General features: G+C 32.9%; 1 protein-coding gene across 1 annotated transcript; it reads left to right on the top strand.

Annotated features, from left to right (window-relative positions):
• The first annotated feature begins 10,078 nt into the window (after positions 1 to 10,078).
• On the top strand, positions 10,079 to 13,324 carry LOC122313592 (transcription factor TCP8-like). Its single transcript, XM_043128733.1, has one exon. It carries the CDS (start codon positions 10,640 to 10,642, stop codon positions 12,251 to 12,253), a length of 1,614 nt encoding a protein of 537 aa, XP_042984667.1. The 5' UTR covers positions 10,079 to 10,639; the 3' UTR covers positions 12,254 to 13,324.
• The last annotated feature ends 3,095 nt before the right edge of the window (positions 13,325 to 16,419 follow it).

Here is a 16,419-nt window from a genome sequence, read left to right as displayed (position 1 = left end):
GGAGTGAGAAAGTAATATTTTAATTTTTGGTGAATAAAAGTGGTCTTCCATATTTAGCTAATAACTATAGCAAAAATGTAAAATGTTTTAGATTTGCCCAATTCAATATAAATCTTTTTTACACAAATAATTCAAATTTTAGCCAACTAATAAGAACGCTCTTAAAAGCTATTAGGGTTGTTCATCTGGGTTCCGACTCGGGAACTTGGGTATACCCAAATCAGAACCCGGATTTGAAATCCGGGCCGGAACCCGGATCGGATTAACCAGGGTCAGATCCGGGCCGGAACCCAAATAAACCTGAGTTTTGTAAAACTCAGATTCCGGGTTCCGGATTGAACCCAGGTTTTTTTTTCTGGCTTTAAAAAACATAATTTTTTTTAAATAAACACCTATATTATATTAAAGATTTTTTAAGAAAAAATAATGTTGAAAAGCATAGTTCTCTTTATGTAAAAGCCTATATTTATTATAGAAATTTTTAAAAAAGTGTTGAAAATCAAACTTTTTTTTTTTTAAAGCCTATATTTTGTGAAAATTTTTCTAGGAGGTAATATTAAAAAGCATAACATTGTCCAGAATAATAAAATATATAAAAATTAAAAATTAAAAATTAAAATGCATGCAATCCACTACATATTACATTACATTACAAAATATAAAATTACAATATATGAGTTACATATCAATAACATAGTCTTTCATGTGATTTAATCACACCAAATAAAACTTCAAGTATATTTGTTATAGCCACCCAAACAGAAGATAACCGCTACATTGAATTCCTAGTATATTCTCTGCAGCCACCCAAACTGAAGAGTTAGAATGTATTTCAACATAGAAAAACACAAACCATGGAAAGGAACACCAAGAGCATTATCTCTGAAATTCCTATACCTTTTTTTGCCCCTTTCATTATGATGATGATCTTGAGTTTTGAATATGAAAATCTAAAATTTCTCTATCCAAATTCTAAGCACATTTATCTGTTGGTGATAAGGAAATCATTTCACAATCAATGCTAATAAATGGTGCTGAAGCCATATAATTTAACCCGTCGTATAATCCACAAAAACAGTTAACAAAAAGCTAGAACTTCCTACCCGTTTCCTTACACAAAATGAACAACCATATGTCATCCATGTACATGCAATATCCCAGAAAACTTGAATTATTGCAATCCAACTAAAAACTAAAAAAAAAAAAAATCAGTTTTGGTTTCTACATAGAAAAAAAAAAAAAAAAAAGAGAGAGGAAATGATGTCATCGTAGAAATTCACTATTTCTAAACAAAGCCTTACATAAAAATGGAATATTGTCATTTTTATGAGATATGAAGTCTATAAAAATGATGCCATTGAGATATAATCGGAGCTTATATGCTTACATCTACCATAATTGCACAAAAAAGACATGTTTGGGTTTCTACCAGATTAGCTCATATTACACAAGCATGTTAAGAAACTAGTCTCTAGAAGTGGATACTACGAGAGTATGCTCCAAAAATACCACGTTCTCTATACATAACCAATCTTGGTTGACAAGTCATATATGGTGCAACAGTCTGATATTTCTATTAACAAACAATCACATATAGGCTTGAGTTTTGCAATCCAAACACATCCAAAACATATAACATTAAGAGTATAGAAATAATTTAGTTAGTCATATTCATGTGAGTGTAAAATTATGTAATGAGAAATCTGAGTAAATAAGTTATAATTTATAAATGAGCCTGGTAGTCACATCATTATCTGCCATTGATCAACTAAAGCCACCAATGGTCTTCTAAACTATTAAATGAAAAATGGATAAAGCTTAAAGACAAAGAATCTAAGGTATTTTGTTTATGAACGGTAGAATCCAAGATAAATAACTAACAATTACTAATTTGAAATCAAGTGTTCATAACCTAATATTTTGTTTTTGATAAGTAATAAAGATTCTAATGAAGAGCACAAAAGGCTTAGCCCAAGTACGCAGGAGGGTCCATTACCCAATATTACTCCTGCCTTGGCAGGAGTCTGGCAGGGAAGATCTAGATATGATTCTAACCTTCAGCATCAGCAAACTGAATAGAAGACAAACATGCAAGCTATCAATTGTGAATCATAGTAAATTTTCCAGATTAAGAAGAGTTAGGAAATCTATTTATGGATAAACTAAATGCCCATAAACAATTAGCAAGATGTAATCAAGAACACTAAATAACTGAACCCTCTATATACATCATTAATAAATTATATCAAAACGAACAAAACTGAAAATTCAAGTTTTTGGCAAATAGAGTCCTAAAAAATCACCTTTTTTCTAGATGTAAATGGTCACGTTGGAATGTAAACTACTTCATCTTCTCTGATCATGCTTAGCAAATTCACAATCATGAATATGGAAAAGAAAAGCAAAGAAAGTTTGATATGAAACTGAGATTATTTGTCTTTAAAATAAACATAATCTGAGCAGAAAATATGCAATCATACATTCCTGGACATATAATAAATCCTATAGTTCCAATGCGTAATCCATAAATATTATCCTCCCATTTTCCAACGAAATTATCACATATATAAGTTGGGAAGGGGGCACAAATCTACACAGAGAGAGAGAGAGAGAGAGAGAGAGAGAGAGAGAGAGAGAGAGAGAGAGAGAGAGAGAGAGAGAGAGAGAGACAGAGAGAGAGAGAGAGAGAGTTTACTTGGGAGTTCATGTAGTTCAATGACCCCTTATGAGCAAACAGACATTTTTTTATAACCAACAATGCAGAAACAGAACACGGTAAGATAATATGTTTCCTTTGTTCAAACTAAACAGACCTAACCCAAAAAATACCTTATAGTTTTAGGCTTCGGCTAAGAAAGAACAAACCCAACAGAGAGAATAAAGAAAACATACGGAAGTCTCTGCTAGTCACCGGCACTTCTACTGTTCGGCATCGCAGACAGCAAAGCAGATCTTTCTGCTATCAATGAAACCAAAAGAAACACAAAAACTCAATGCGTTTTGTATAGATCGAGACTTGTAGCTTGATTTTTTACCCATTCCATACCGGGAAGAATTGCAGGAAATCGTTTGATAACACTTCTTCCTATTTCTCAATGACATCCAACGATCAGAACCATTGTAAAGCACACAGAGAGAGAGAGAGAGAGAGAGAGAGAGAGAGAGAGAGAGAGAGAGAGAGAGAGAGAGAGAGAGAGAGAGAGAGAGAGAGATGAGAGTGATTTCGGGGGCGGCTAGGGCAATTACAAGGGTAGTGAAGCACTGGAGGAGTTAAGAAACCCGGGTACCGAGTTTAGTAGCCGCGTTTTGGGTTTAAATCCGAAACCCGGACCGGATTTATCCGGATTTTGAAATCCGGGCCGAAACCCATAACCCGAATCCGGTTATCTCGGGTTCCATCACAGGCCGGATAAAATCCAACTCGTATGAACAGTCCTAAAAATTACCTGGAAACTACAGTTAAAACTAGCTCCACAGTCCGCATATCTCAATTTAGCATCAATCTCTATAATTTTATCAATACAAAATTATTGGTACAGTTTTAAGGGTAAAAGTTTTGTATATTCTATTATTATTATTTTTTTAAAAAGTAGTCAAATTTGAAATACAGACAATAATTAATTCTTTTTAATGGTAATTTTTTTTAAGAAGTGTGTGAAATTTTCTCACTATAAAATAATATATAGTATTACTCTTTTATTAAAAAAATACACATTTACTAAATTATTCTTAATAATAATATTTAAAAAAAGAATACAGACAATAATCAATTCTTTTTAATGGTAATTTTTATTTTGTTTAAAATAAATATGTAAGACTTACACGTTAAAAAATTATATATAACATTACTTTTTTATTAAAAAATACACATTTACTAAAGTATTCTTAATAATAAGAATTAAAAAAACAAAACAAACTCTAGAGAATTGATAGGTTCGACATCTCGCTAGGGCCACGGCCAGCTACATACGAGATGTCTTTTTTTAGTTTAAAATATTTAAAGTGGGTCTACACTAGATCATCATTATTATTTTTTATTTTTTATTTTTTTTGATAAAATAATATCATCAATTAGCATAATCAATAGTAAACCATTACAAATAAGCTTTGTCCAGCCACCACGTAGCCGAAGCAACACAGTGACAACATTTCACCACATTGCAATATCTTCAACTCTCCACACATATATTGTTAGGCAATGTACAACCTCATTTCCTTTTATTTATACATGTTAAACCTTGTATTCAATAAAGAGATATGACAGGTCTTGCACTTCAAACATTAGATTCCCGAGGCATGCAAATGAAACTTCATTTTCTTGTAAAGCCTACAACATTAATAAGTTATCACTTTCAAGAATTAGTTAGAAAATTCCAAGTGAGCACATAGTTGTAAACCTCTAAACATTGCAAGTAGCTCGATAGATTCATGATCAAAGATTTCATTTTCAATTTTATTGACAACCATCACCACATTTCCATACTCATCTCTTAAAATTTTCCAAACACTTGCTTTATGTAGATTAAAAAACATCGCATCATCCACATTTAGTTTAAGAAAACCTAAGGGTAGGGTTTCCAATAGCATATATTCTCCACTCTTGTAGGGGGTACTGTAGTTAAACTCTGATGAACTTGCTATAAAGAAAAAGCATGCTCGATGACTTGTTATGGTTCTAGGTGATACTGCTTAGCTATCATTTTAATTCTCCTCTGCCACAAAACCCATGCTATTAAGAAGAAAGTGGTAAAAACCTATTTATGTCTTGCTCAGTAGTGGTATAGCTATGTTCTTAATTGACATTCCTTCCTCTATATTTCTCATACCAGAAATATGCTTATTCTACACCTCTCTAATTGAAGGGCAATAAATGAGAGAATGTGACAGATCTCCTAACTCATGTTGACCAAAAATGCAAGTTATTCTCCATGTTTCTCTTTCTCAAATTTTCTCTAAGAGGTGGGTCTTCCCAACAAGCTCTCTATGCAAAGATTTGATTTTATTAGGGATTCTGATATGCTAAATTCATTTCCACACCGGATTAAAATTAAATATTACGGTGAAAAACAAAAAACAAAACTTCTTTTACATGATAATTCATCGAGATCCAGTTGAAGTGGCTCACACCTTAGTACAAGCCCATAAAGAGGTTAGGCTTCGTACACCTTCTTCGGTTTTGGGCCACAATTGGGCTATAAGCCATAAGGTTCAACCACTGGAATCAAGAAAAAGGAGGCAATGAACGCGCGCGCGTACACGATACCTGCTGTCACGAAGTTAAGGGCCATTTTGAGTGTTGAAGTATTTTTAAAAAATTTTATTATTATTTATTATTTTATTATTAATTTTTATTATTTTATATTACTATTTAATATTTTATCATTATTTTTTATTACATTTTATTTATTATTTACATAATATCTAATATTATCTCAATACTTAAACGTAACTTAAAACAAGATCGGTCAATAAATATGAGAACCAAAAACAGTATACGTTTGATAATATAATTGTTTTGAAGAATTTTTAAATATTTTTTAAAGTTGAACTTAAAGTATAAATTTTTATAAATTCTATAAAAAGTTATTTTTTTAAAAAGTTTTTATAAAAATACGAAATCTATCATAAAAACTTATTAATAAAATATTATATTCTAAAAATGTAAATACATCAAGTAAAAATCAAAATTAAAACAGGTATTTTAAAAAACATTAGTCTAATACAAATTATTTTAAAAATTTGTAAAATAGTGTTTGTTTTATCGTTTTTCTTTTTTAAATTTATACCTAATAATAATAATAATAATAATAATAATAATAATAATAAATAGAGAGGACGGGATTGCATAATTATTATGATTGATTTTATTTTATTTTATTTATATAGAGAGGATGAGACTTTCCAATTAAAATTTTTTATTTAGAAAATTGAGTTATATGATATCAGAATATTAGAGTCTTGAAGATTATTACGACTGATTTAAAATTGGAATTGAAAAGGACAGATGCGACTAAGATTTAACAACCAAGTGAAGTAGAAATCAACGCAACTGTACACTACTGAAAACACAACTCTTTTATTTTCAGTTGTGTTATAGTCTTTGACAGATTGTAAACATGTCTAATTCAATGTCATGTCAATCCCTTTTTTATTTACTTTATAAGATATATTCTGTTTTTATATTGAAATGGCATGAACCATGAGGATAGTATTATTGTCTTTATTTTATAATCCAATAAATACTTTTGATCTCCTCTTCTCTTCATGACACGACAATCTCATTTATTTTACTTTTCATTCTAGTGCTCTAAGTTTCCCTTAATTTAAATATAATTTTTGCTATCTCTCTTCTTTAAAAAAATTGAAGAGTAAAACAACCGAGCCATGCTACTCAACTTCTCTAATCTCTATATATTATATTTTTTTAATTTTTTTTGAGTTTATTTTTTAAAATTAATTAAATTCTTCTCTTCATTATATTTATATTAAATATTTGATAAAAAATAATAATAAAAATTAAAAAAAGTGTGATATGTGAAAGTAAGATTGTATAAATTTTTTCAAAACGGATATGTACACTTCAACAAGGTAAATTATTCAATCTCAATTCAATTCAATTAAATAAGGTAGATTAATTACGCATTTGATATTTAATTAATTACGTATTTAGCCATGGGTAAGAATTTTTACAAATTTTAAATATATAAACTTTACTTTGGCTCATTATTAATAGAAAATTTTTAAGTATTATTTTCATACCATACGTTTCACATATAATTTTTTAATTTTTTTTAAAAAATATGTAGTATATAAATAACGAATAGAAGAATTAAATTAATTAAAAAAATAAAATCAAATAAAATTAAAATAAATATAATATATAATATATATAAATGATGATAAGCAAAATTTAAATCATTTTATTCTTAAGGAGTTTAACTTTTTACAAAGATTTACGTAACGATGGCGTGTGATGGAGAGTAAAAATAAAGTTCCCTGAATTTGGACCGTACATATACCAGCTGTTTGGCTGTTGTGCAGAGGAGATTATCAATGCACGATTGGGACGCATGAAAGTCCCATGCCGAAATCGTATTTATAATTAACAGAAATGATATCTTTAATTTAGTAATGTGTAAATATTGTTTAATTTTTTAAAAAAAATTAAGTCAATATAAAATTTATATAAAAAAAATTTATATTATAAAATTAAATATTTTTTAAAAAATATTTTTAAATATTTATATTTTACGATCATATATATAACATTAATATTAGGGTTAATACCCTAACTCACAAGTGATCAAATTCTTACTTTTTACCGTCAGCATCATTAGTGGGACTGAATTTGAGAACTGAAAAGTCTAAAATAGTTGCAGCTTTTCTTATCCCGACGCAACTGTTCATTTTACTGCAGCTTTTATTAATTATTTTTTTGGTTCTAAAAGACCGAGGATTAGCCGTACTGAAATATGGCCTCGTGTGGTAAATTTTAATTTTACAGGTATTCTCAATAACTTAAAAATATATATATTAATTTTTATAAATTCTATAATATTTAATATAAAAATTCACATATTAAGAAATTATTTAAATAATAAAATAAAATGAAATAATTTTAGATAAAAGTTAGATAAAATATTATTATTATTAAAAAATTAAATTATATATTTTATTTATATGAAAATTTAAAAAATTCATAATAATAAAATGAGTTAAATTTAGATTATTTTTCAATATCTTAATACAAGCTTATTTGAAGATAATCTTGATCTTTGATAATTTGATTCAAGTGGTCTATTTTAGACGTAGGCCAAAGTGGGGTCGGATGTTTCAGACAGACAGTGACACCATCGTCTTGGAATGTGACGAAATTTTAATAAACTTTGTTAGGTGGAAGAAGATTTAAGATAGAAAGAGAGAGATGGAAGGAAAATTTATAGGAATAAATAAATAAATAAAACTCAAAAATGGGGATGGGAGAGGTCACCATCAATGATCCCTTTATATGTGGAGAACCAAACAAAGAGGCTGTGATGTATGAACAGCAATTCCCACTGTGACCACTGCTAAAGCCCTGCAGGCACTACAGTGAAATTAATATAGCAATTATGCCCTAAATGACATATTCACCCATCAACTGTATCTCCAACTACATTTATGCCCCTCTCTTAAATTGAGTAGTTTGGAGCTTTGGCTTGGCCTTGCTGATTTCTTATTCCTATTAAATGTTATTTTAAGTGTTATAATTTAATTTTAAAAAATAAATTTTAAAGTTTTAAATTAAATATATTATTTAAATAATATATTTTATACGTCGACTTGAAAATATATAATTCTCTTAATTATTGTGAAAGGTTATATTATTGAATTAACGTATTTTCAAATATCTAATAGATAAAGATGTGAATTTTAGAGTTTTTATAATTAATTATATGAGATGATTATCTGCTCAAATCAAATAATTTTCTAGGAAAATATATAAGAAAGTGGGTCCATCATGTGGAACTTCATGGCTGATTAGTGTTTTGATTATATTTTTCTTGGATTGAATTAAAAGAAAAGTGGAATTGATGATATATATGGACAAGCTTTCCGAAAGTTTACAAATTGGCCACCCTAATGATGATAGGACTAAGTCTCTTTTGGGGACAAATAATTATAATTGGACTAAAATCTAATTTTTTTCCAATTCAACAGTTAAAGGCATCCACAAGTCATTATGCTAAGAATATTATTTAGCATAAATTCAATTGACTAAGACACTATCTAAGTTTTTTTATACCCGCACTGATAAGGGCATCGATCGACGTGGCAATTTCAAACCCACATGTCTTTCCATTTTTTTTTTTTTCAAAGAAAAGGCTCTAAATCATGTAGACTTTTAGGGCTCGGAATTTATAGATTTTGATAAACATTTTGTATATATAGTCCAAGTGGATGGATATATATGTGACATGCACTACTATTTCATAGATAGTGTGGTGAAGTAGGTTGATATTAATGATTGTTTGACTAATGTATCGGTGTTTGTGGGTTAACATGACATTATATAAAGTACGTAAAAAAATAATAATTGAATTGAAATTGACCAATAATAACATATGCTAACTCTTATATATACATACATCGGGAATACTTATAATAAAATGAAGAATTTATTTTTGCGGATTAAGTTTTATAGATTATCAAGAAAGATTTCTATATTTTATTAGTATTGTTAGATTTAAAATCATGAATAATGATATATTTACGACTCTTTTATAACTTTTATTACAATTTATTTCATGTATAAGCACGAATCGATATAAGCATGTTGTTTTATTAAAAATGAATCTATATTTTATAGATTTATGCTTGATTTAATATAGAATTTGTAGATCAATTATTTTTCTTTAATATATAGTTCATGTGTAAATCTCATGACAATTTCGTCTCAATTGCCAAGTTTGCTAAAATGATCTCCAAGCAAGGTCAATAGGGTCATCTCAAAATCCATCGTCTTCACTAGTTAGAAAAGCAGGGGTTTGCCCAAGTTGACTACAGCCAAAAAAGAAAAGAACATTTAACATGAAAAAGAAAAAGAAAGGGAAAAGAAAATCAGAAAATCAAAAGAGAAACAACAAAAACAGTGTGGGGTTGGGTTGGGATGAGCTGTCCTACTGCATTAGATGCTTTATTATCTGATACATGCATACCTGCGCTGTCTCGCTGCTTGCTGCCCTGGACTCATCTATTTACCCACTGCTCTCCAAAACGCAGACACCACCAATCCTTTCTCTACCTAATCACGTCCTTATCTCGACCTAGTTTCTTTCTGTTTTTTCTTTTACTTTTCTTTCGTTGATCTAGCCTACAGTAATACTAATGACCACAATCTGAAGAAAAACTAGCATTGACAGCATTGTCATTGGTGAGTGTTCTAGGTGAGTCACCATGCGTATGGATTAGGGTTTTCATGGCAACAGCAGATCATGATGAACAAAGAAGAAGAAAGTCCCATCTTCTGTATTGATTTCCGAATCGAAAAAACTGTTGCTCCACTGCATGAAAGAGGGTGAGATCGGGGGATGAAGGGGAGGGGATCAGAGGGTTGAGTGGTAAACTATTCTACTTATCATATTCCACTGAAATACGACATTGACCCCCATTTTAGAATTTAGACCCATTTGGTCAAAGATAGTGAAGGACAATCTTGGGTTTTCGGAGCCAAAACTACTACTGTGTTTTTACCGAGGGTGTGGAGTATTTTCCTTTGTTTAAAAGTTACAAAATGGCGAATTTTAACGTTCCTTTTACGAGACCCCACGAGTGGGCTTCTGTCTTCTGCTACCTTTTCCTCTCCAAGGTCCCCCATCTACTCGTCCATCCATCTAAAGCTAAACCTCTCTGCCCTTCTCTCTCTCTCTCTCTCGCAGCTCAGGGAAAAACAAGAGTCAATTACGAACCAAGAAAGAAACCCCCACAAACTGTGTCTTAGCAAGGCCCAAACCCTGCAAAACTGAAGACCCTCTCTCTCTCTCTCTATAACATAAGTGGGATGAGTCAGAGAAGCCAAGACATGGGGCTGATCAATCACCTTTGAACCCAGTAGTAAAAGAAGACCCCTCAAACCCCACCCCCACCCCACCCCCACCAAATGGAACTAACAGATTTGCAAAGCAACAAGCAAAGCAACACTACCACCACTCGCCACCATCAGCAACACCAACACCATCATCATCATCACCCACAACAAAACCAGTCCTCTAATTCCCACCTTGTGGCCCCTTTTGATGGCAGATCGGGAGGACCCTTCATGGGCTCCATCTCCATCCAAGCTGGCCTCTCCACCCACGGTGGTTCATCCACTTCCTCTTCTTCCTCTTCTTTGTCCTCCGCCTCCACCTCTTCCTCTCCCTCCTCCTCCACTGCCCCTCCTCACCTCGTCGACGCCTCGCTAGCCATCGCTACCAGATCCGAATCCCAACCCTCCACCCGATCCGCACCCCTCCTTGACTCCATAAAGAAGAGCCCAAGCCAACAGAATCAACAGCTATCAATCGTACCCACTACAACGACAACAACAGCTACCACAACGACCACCCCAGTAAAGCGATCCACCAAGGACCGGCACACCAAAGTCGATGGCCGAGGCCGCCGCATCCGAATGCCGGCCACGTGCGCTGCCAGGGTCTTCCAACTGACGAGAGAATTGGGCCACAAGTCCGACGGCGAGACCATCGAGTGGCTACTACAGCAGGCCGAACCAGCAATCATCGATGCCACCGGGACTGGTACCATCCCAGCCAATTTTTCCACTCTCAACGTCTCGCTTCGCAGCAGTGGTTCCACGCTCTCGGCCCCGCCTTCAAAATCTGCTTCTCATTCCTTTCACAGCGCTTTGGCTCTAGCTCACCATCCTTACCTTGAAGAAGGATTCGGTCATCCTGCTTTTTTAGGTTTTCATCAGCAGCAGCAGCAACATCTTATGACAGCAGATCAAATAGCAGAAGCGCTTCCTAGTGGCGGAGGCGGCGGTAGTGGCGGTGGTGTCGAGAGCGGAGGTGGCGGAGATTCCACAGAGAATTATATGAGAAAGCGCTTCAGAGAAGATCTATTCAAGGAAGATGTTCATAATCAACCGCAAGGTAGCGAAAGTGGAGGTGGTGGAGACGGCAATTCACCTTCAGGGAATAAGCATTTCAAGAGTAGCTTACAATTACCGAAATCGCAAGTACAGGATCAGGCAGGATCTTCTGGGCTGCTTAGGCCTTCCAATATCCTGCCTGGAACTGCCATGTGGGCAGTGGCACCAGCACCCAGCAGCGGTGCAGGCAGCACATTCTGGATGCTGCCCGTGACCGCTGGTGCCGGTGGCCCATCCATCACCACTACCGCCGCTTCTGGGGCTGGTCCTTCAGAATCGCATATGTGGACTTTTCCCCCGGCGCCAACCGCGAGCGGGAACACATTGCAAGCACCACTGCATTTATTGCCGAGGTTCAATCTTCCGGGCAGTCTTGAATTCCAAGGAAGTAGAGCCAATCCTCTACAGCTGGGTTCCATGTTAATGCAGCAGCAGCAGCCGCCCTCTCAGCATCTTGGGCTAGGCGTGTCAGAGTCCAATCTGGGGATGTTGGCCGCTCTTAATGCTTATTCTAGGGGTAGTTTGAATATGAATTCTGGCCATCAAAATCACCCATTAGAGCATCATCAACACCAGCCTCAAGCTACTGATAGTGGAGATGAAGGCCCTAATAGTTCTCAGTGACAGTCACAATATACGACTTGATCAGTTGCTCTAATAATATATATATTGTGTATAGAACAGCTTGATTTGTTTCCTTTTTCTTCCGTGCGATGGGGTCAGGAGCTAGAGATTGTTGGCTTTGTTTTGCAGAGTTGGAAGCTTAAATTGCGATGAGTCGAGTTCTTCAAAATTCAATCAATCATCGTCTGAGGAGAGTGGCTCCTAGTTCTCATTCTAGCGTTCTTTGAGTTTTAAGTTTCTTCTTATAAATTTTTTGTACTGGTTTTGGATTTGTCTAGATTGATGTGGAGTGCGAGATGTAATTTGTTAGCTAATTTGGTCCAAACGGACAAAAAGGAACAGGCAGAGTGAGATTGTATAGGAGGATATTAATTCGTTCGTGTTCAGTATTGTTATTTGCTTTGTTTGTGTGAGAAAATGAAAAAGAAAACAGGAAGAATGGAAAACAGCCAAAGGGTAAAATTCTGATCTTTTTGGGTTAATATAGCATGTTTGACCATTCTTGTTTCTTTTTATTTTTTTTTTCAGGAAAGCATCTTCTTTCATTCTCGTTGCTTTCAAAACACACCGAGAAACATGAGCAATAATATTTTCAAGTTCTTTTTCAATCTCTGTGAGATGAAGAGGAGCATTAGTTGCCAGATAACTAAACCTCGGCGCCTGTGGTTCTTAAAGAAATGAAAACAGACGGAGCAGAAAGGACAATGAAAGAAATGCAGCAAAGCAGCAGTAAGTAACTTAAGGCCCTTTATGTATGAGAGATAGGGAGAGCTCCAATGGAGTACAAATATCCTTTGACACACGAAAGAGACTAGACATACCCCAAGAGTTTACTCACCACCACCTTTCTTTCTGTGGTTGTAAAGACAGATCCAAACGGGCATGTCAGGTGGGTTTTATAACCTGCTACTTTTCTTTCTTTCTTTCGGTTTTTTCTTTTTTCTTTTTTCCCATAGCAATGTTCCCTTCTGATACGTGGAAACCACAACAAAATGCATGTGATAATGATGGTATTACGTGCATATAAGAATATATTTCTAGCTGCTTTCTTTCAAGCAGAGCCGTACATCACTGGATATCTCCCTGATTTTCGGCTTTCAGGAATATTATAATTTTGTTTAGTGCAGTCATCATTTTCAACAGAAAATCATGATACATATTTTTGTCGGATTGTTTATGTCGAAAGATAAAATCTATGAAGTGAAAGCGGTTACGACCAGCTTGAGGTTAAAGCCAAAGACACTGAGGGTGACTTTTGTTTTGATCTGAACAGTCAATTCGGATGGTTTTGTACTCAATACTTGTACCTTGTTCACGTTTTTCCTTTACCCGTTTAATACATCACAAAACATGATTTCTTTCTTGCGACTGCCACCTGCCCCCTTCGAAAGCTCCAATTCTACTCGTCTATATTTCAATTTTCTGTCATAAATTTTTTAGAAAAGCAGTAGTACTGCTCATATATGTAGTCTTATAATTAATCTTAAAAATAATTACTCACTTTGAAATGTTCTTGAAATCATTTACAAAACCCAATTTCACGTACATATATACTATATATATATATATATATTATATGTAGCTAATATATATGAGATTACATGGGGTGTTATATTTGTTGGCCTCGGACAGGGAAAAGGATGTCCTGATCTTCCTCCTTAGGGGCCGCCCACTGGCTGTTTCCTTGGTTTTTTATATTCATTTTCTCGGCTTTTGCATCACCAACTCTCATGTGCTTTCTACTTCCTTCGATGATCATTTACAACCAATTCATCCACCTACCTCTTCATGATCATGAGAATGTCCCTTCTCGCCAGTGACATGGGATCCTTTATCCTTCTCGGTCATCCCCCTTTCCTCCCTAATCCACTAACCTTTCATTTCTTTCCCATTTTCTCTTCGATCTTCTTTTGTTTTCCATTATCTATGCAAATCCTTAGCAAAACTGGATGAGGTAGTGAGTGCATGTTGTTGGCGGGCGCAAGGGCTATTTTTTTTTTTTTTTTTTCCTCTATTGTTAATATGATGCTAACATTTATCGAGAAAGAGATGATGGAGAGTAAACTTTGTAGATAAGAAGCATATATATATATATATATATATATATATATATATATATATTATTCTGCGAAAAAAAAAACATATATTTTATGGTGATCTTCCCCAATTCTTCAGCATAATTAATTGCGAGCCTCGAAATGGACAGAATTTCTCATGTTACTTGTTTCGGGAAAGTTATAGATATGGTGAAAATAATCTCATCTTTTACGAAACTTTCTCCATTTCATAGCCATATATATTTGGGAAGTAATTTGGTCGACAATGTGAATATGTAGTGTCTTTCCATTTAAATGTGCCTATAAAATCTAATATAAGTACTAAAGGTTCTTATGAACTTAGCTAGATATGCTTCATTACCACAACCAAGTTAAAAACAGCTATATATATATATATATATATATATATATATTCTTTTTAACTTTTGAACAGTTTGAATAGAAATGGCCTTACGATTATATCCTTCTTGAGGTTTAAAGATCAACTATTATTTTTCTACTTTATAGCTATATTAGTTCACATGAATATGTACGATGCTATTCTTCATGTTCGATTTTATGATTCCCGGCTACTCATATTGCTGAATAACACGTTTTTTTTTTTTTTTTTTTGATACAGAGTGAGGGGTTTCGAGTCTAGATTTTTCATTTAGAAAATCGAGTTATATGCCATCAGGCGATTAGGCTCGTGGCGAATAACACATTTTAAATGGTTGTTATTTAAGTCATGAATATTTATTTAAGTACTTGACATAGAAAATTACTTATAATACAATATCACAAAACATAGTCTGACTAGTAATGACAAAATAAAATATAAAGAACATTAATACAATATTTAGAATTTCGGCATGGTAGGTACTGTTCCACTAATCCCAAATTTCCGCAAGAAAAAGCTACAACTGGGATTACTTTATATTGATTTTTATTAATTAATACAAAGTTGAATGAGGTACATGATCATTATATCACCTTTATTAATATATGCTATATTCTTCTCTTACATAATCTTACTTTTTTTATTATCTTATATATTATAGTTTTATTCAATTATTTATACTGTATTTATATAGTATTACACAATATTGATCTTTAAATTAATTCTTTTTTTTTTTTATAAAAATTAGATATTAATCGAAAAAATACCAAAATAATAAAAAGATGGAAGCATGAGAGAGTAGTTGTTTTCTCATCAAATAACTAATTTTCAATTTTTTTTTTTCTTAAAAGAGCGTATTATGATATGTTCAAAAGACAAAAGAATTAGGGCAAATAATCAGGACTGATCTGTAAAGTGCATGGACGGCCAGGATCATTCTGTCTTGGCTTGCTACAGTCTGGATCTACTTGATTTTCGAACAAATTATTAAAGTTCCACGCGCTTCACGTGCTCCAATCATATAAATCATAAGTGCGTATTTGATGAAAGCGCAGACACCGACTGAGCGTGTGGATGCATTCTCAATTTCTCACTCCCTCCCTCCTATCTCTCGTTTTCTCTATATAGAGTTCTAGATGATGCAAATTTCACATATTTATTTTGAGAAAAAATGGATTCATCTATAAAAGTGTATTTTTTATATATATAAATCATCAATTAATTATATATTTTTTAAATAAAATACGCAAAATTTGAACATTTAAAATTGTACTATCTATTTCATAATACATCTTTTTATTTATTTAATTAATTATAATGGTACATAAAAAGGTAGTCAATTTAACTATATTATCTGCTTAATTGCTTTTTAGCACGTTGGATACCATACAAGCTGTCAGGTTTGGTTATCATTTCGATGTCTTTGGCAAATCTTCTTTGGCCAACATGAATGATCATGGCTAGGCTCCTCTTTCCTTTTTACAAGTCATGAATATTGAGATTCTTTAATTCTCTATTCCATCTTCCCTAATCAAGATTTAGATATATATATATATATATATTGCTATATACACAGACAGGTATATTATACAAAAATAAATCTGATTTTAAAAAATATGTTAGGTTTATTTTATAATAAAAGTAATTTTATAATCTAACGTACTGTATCAAGCTACGTCAATTTATAAATTTACTTTTATATAATTTATTTATGTCTAAAATATTTTCTA

Source organism: Carya illinoinensis, chromosome 6 (assembly GCF_018687715.1).
Source record: "Carya illinoinensis cultivar Pawnee chromosome 6, C.illinoinensisPawnee_v1, whole genome shotgun sequence".
In the NCBI taxonomy this organism is placed as follows: Eukaryota; Viridiplantae; Streptophyta; class Magnoliopsida; order Fagales; family Juglandaceae; genus Carya; species Carya illinoinensis.
The sequence above is the reverse complement of the archived record's forward strand: the minus strand, read 5'-3'. Positions and strand labels throughout refer to the sequence as shown.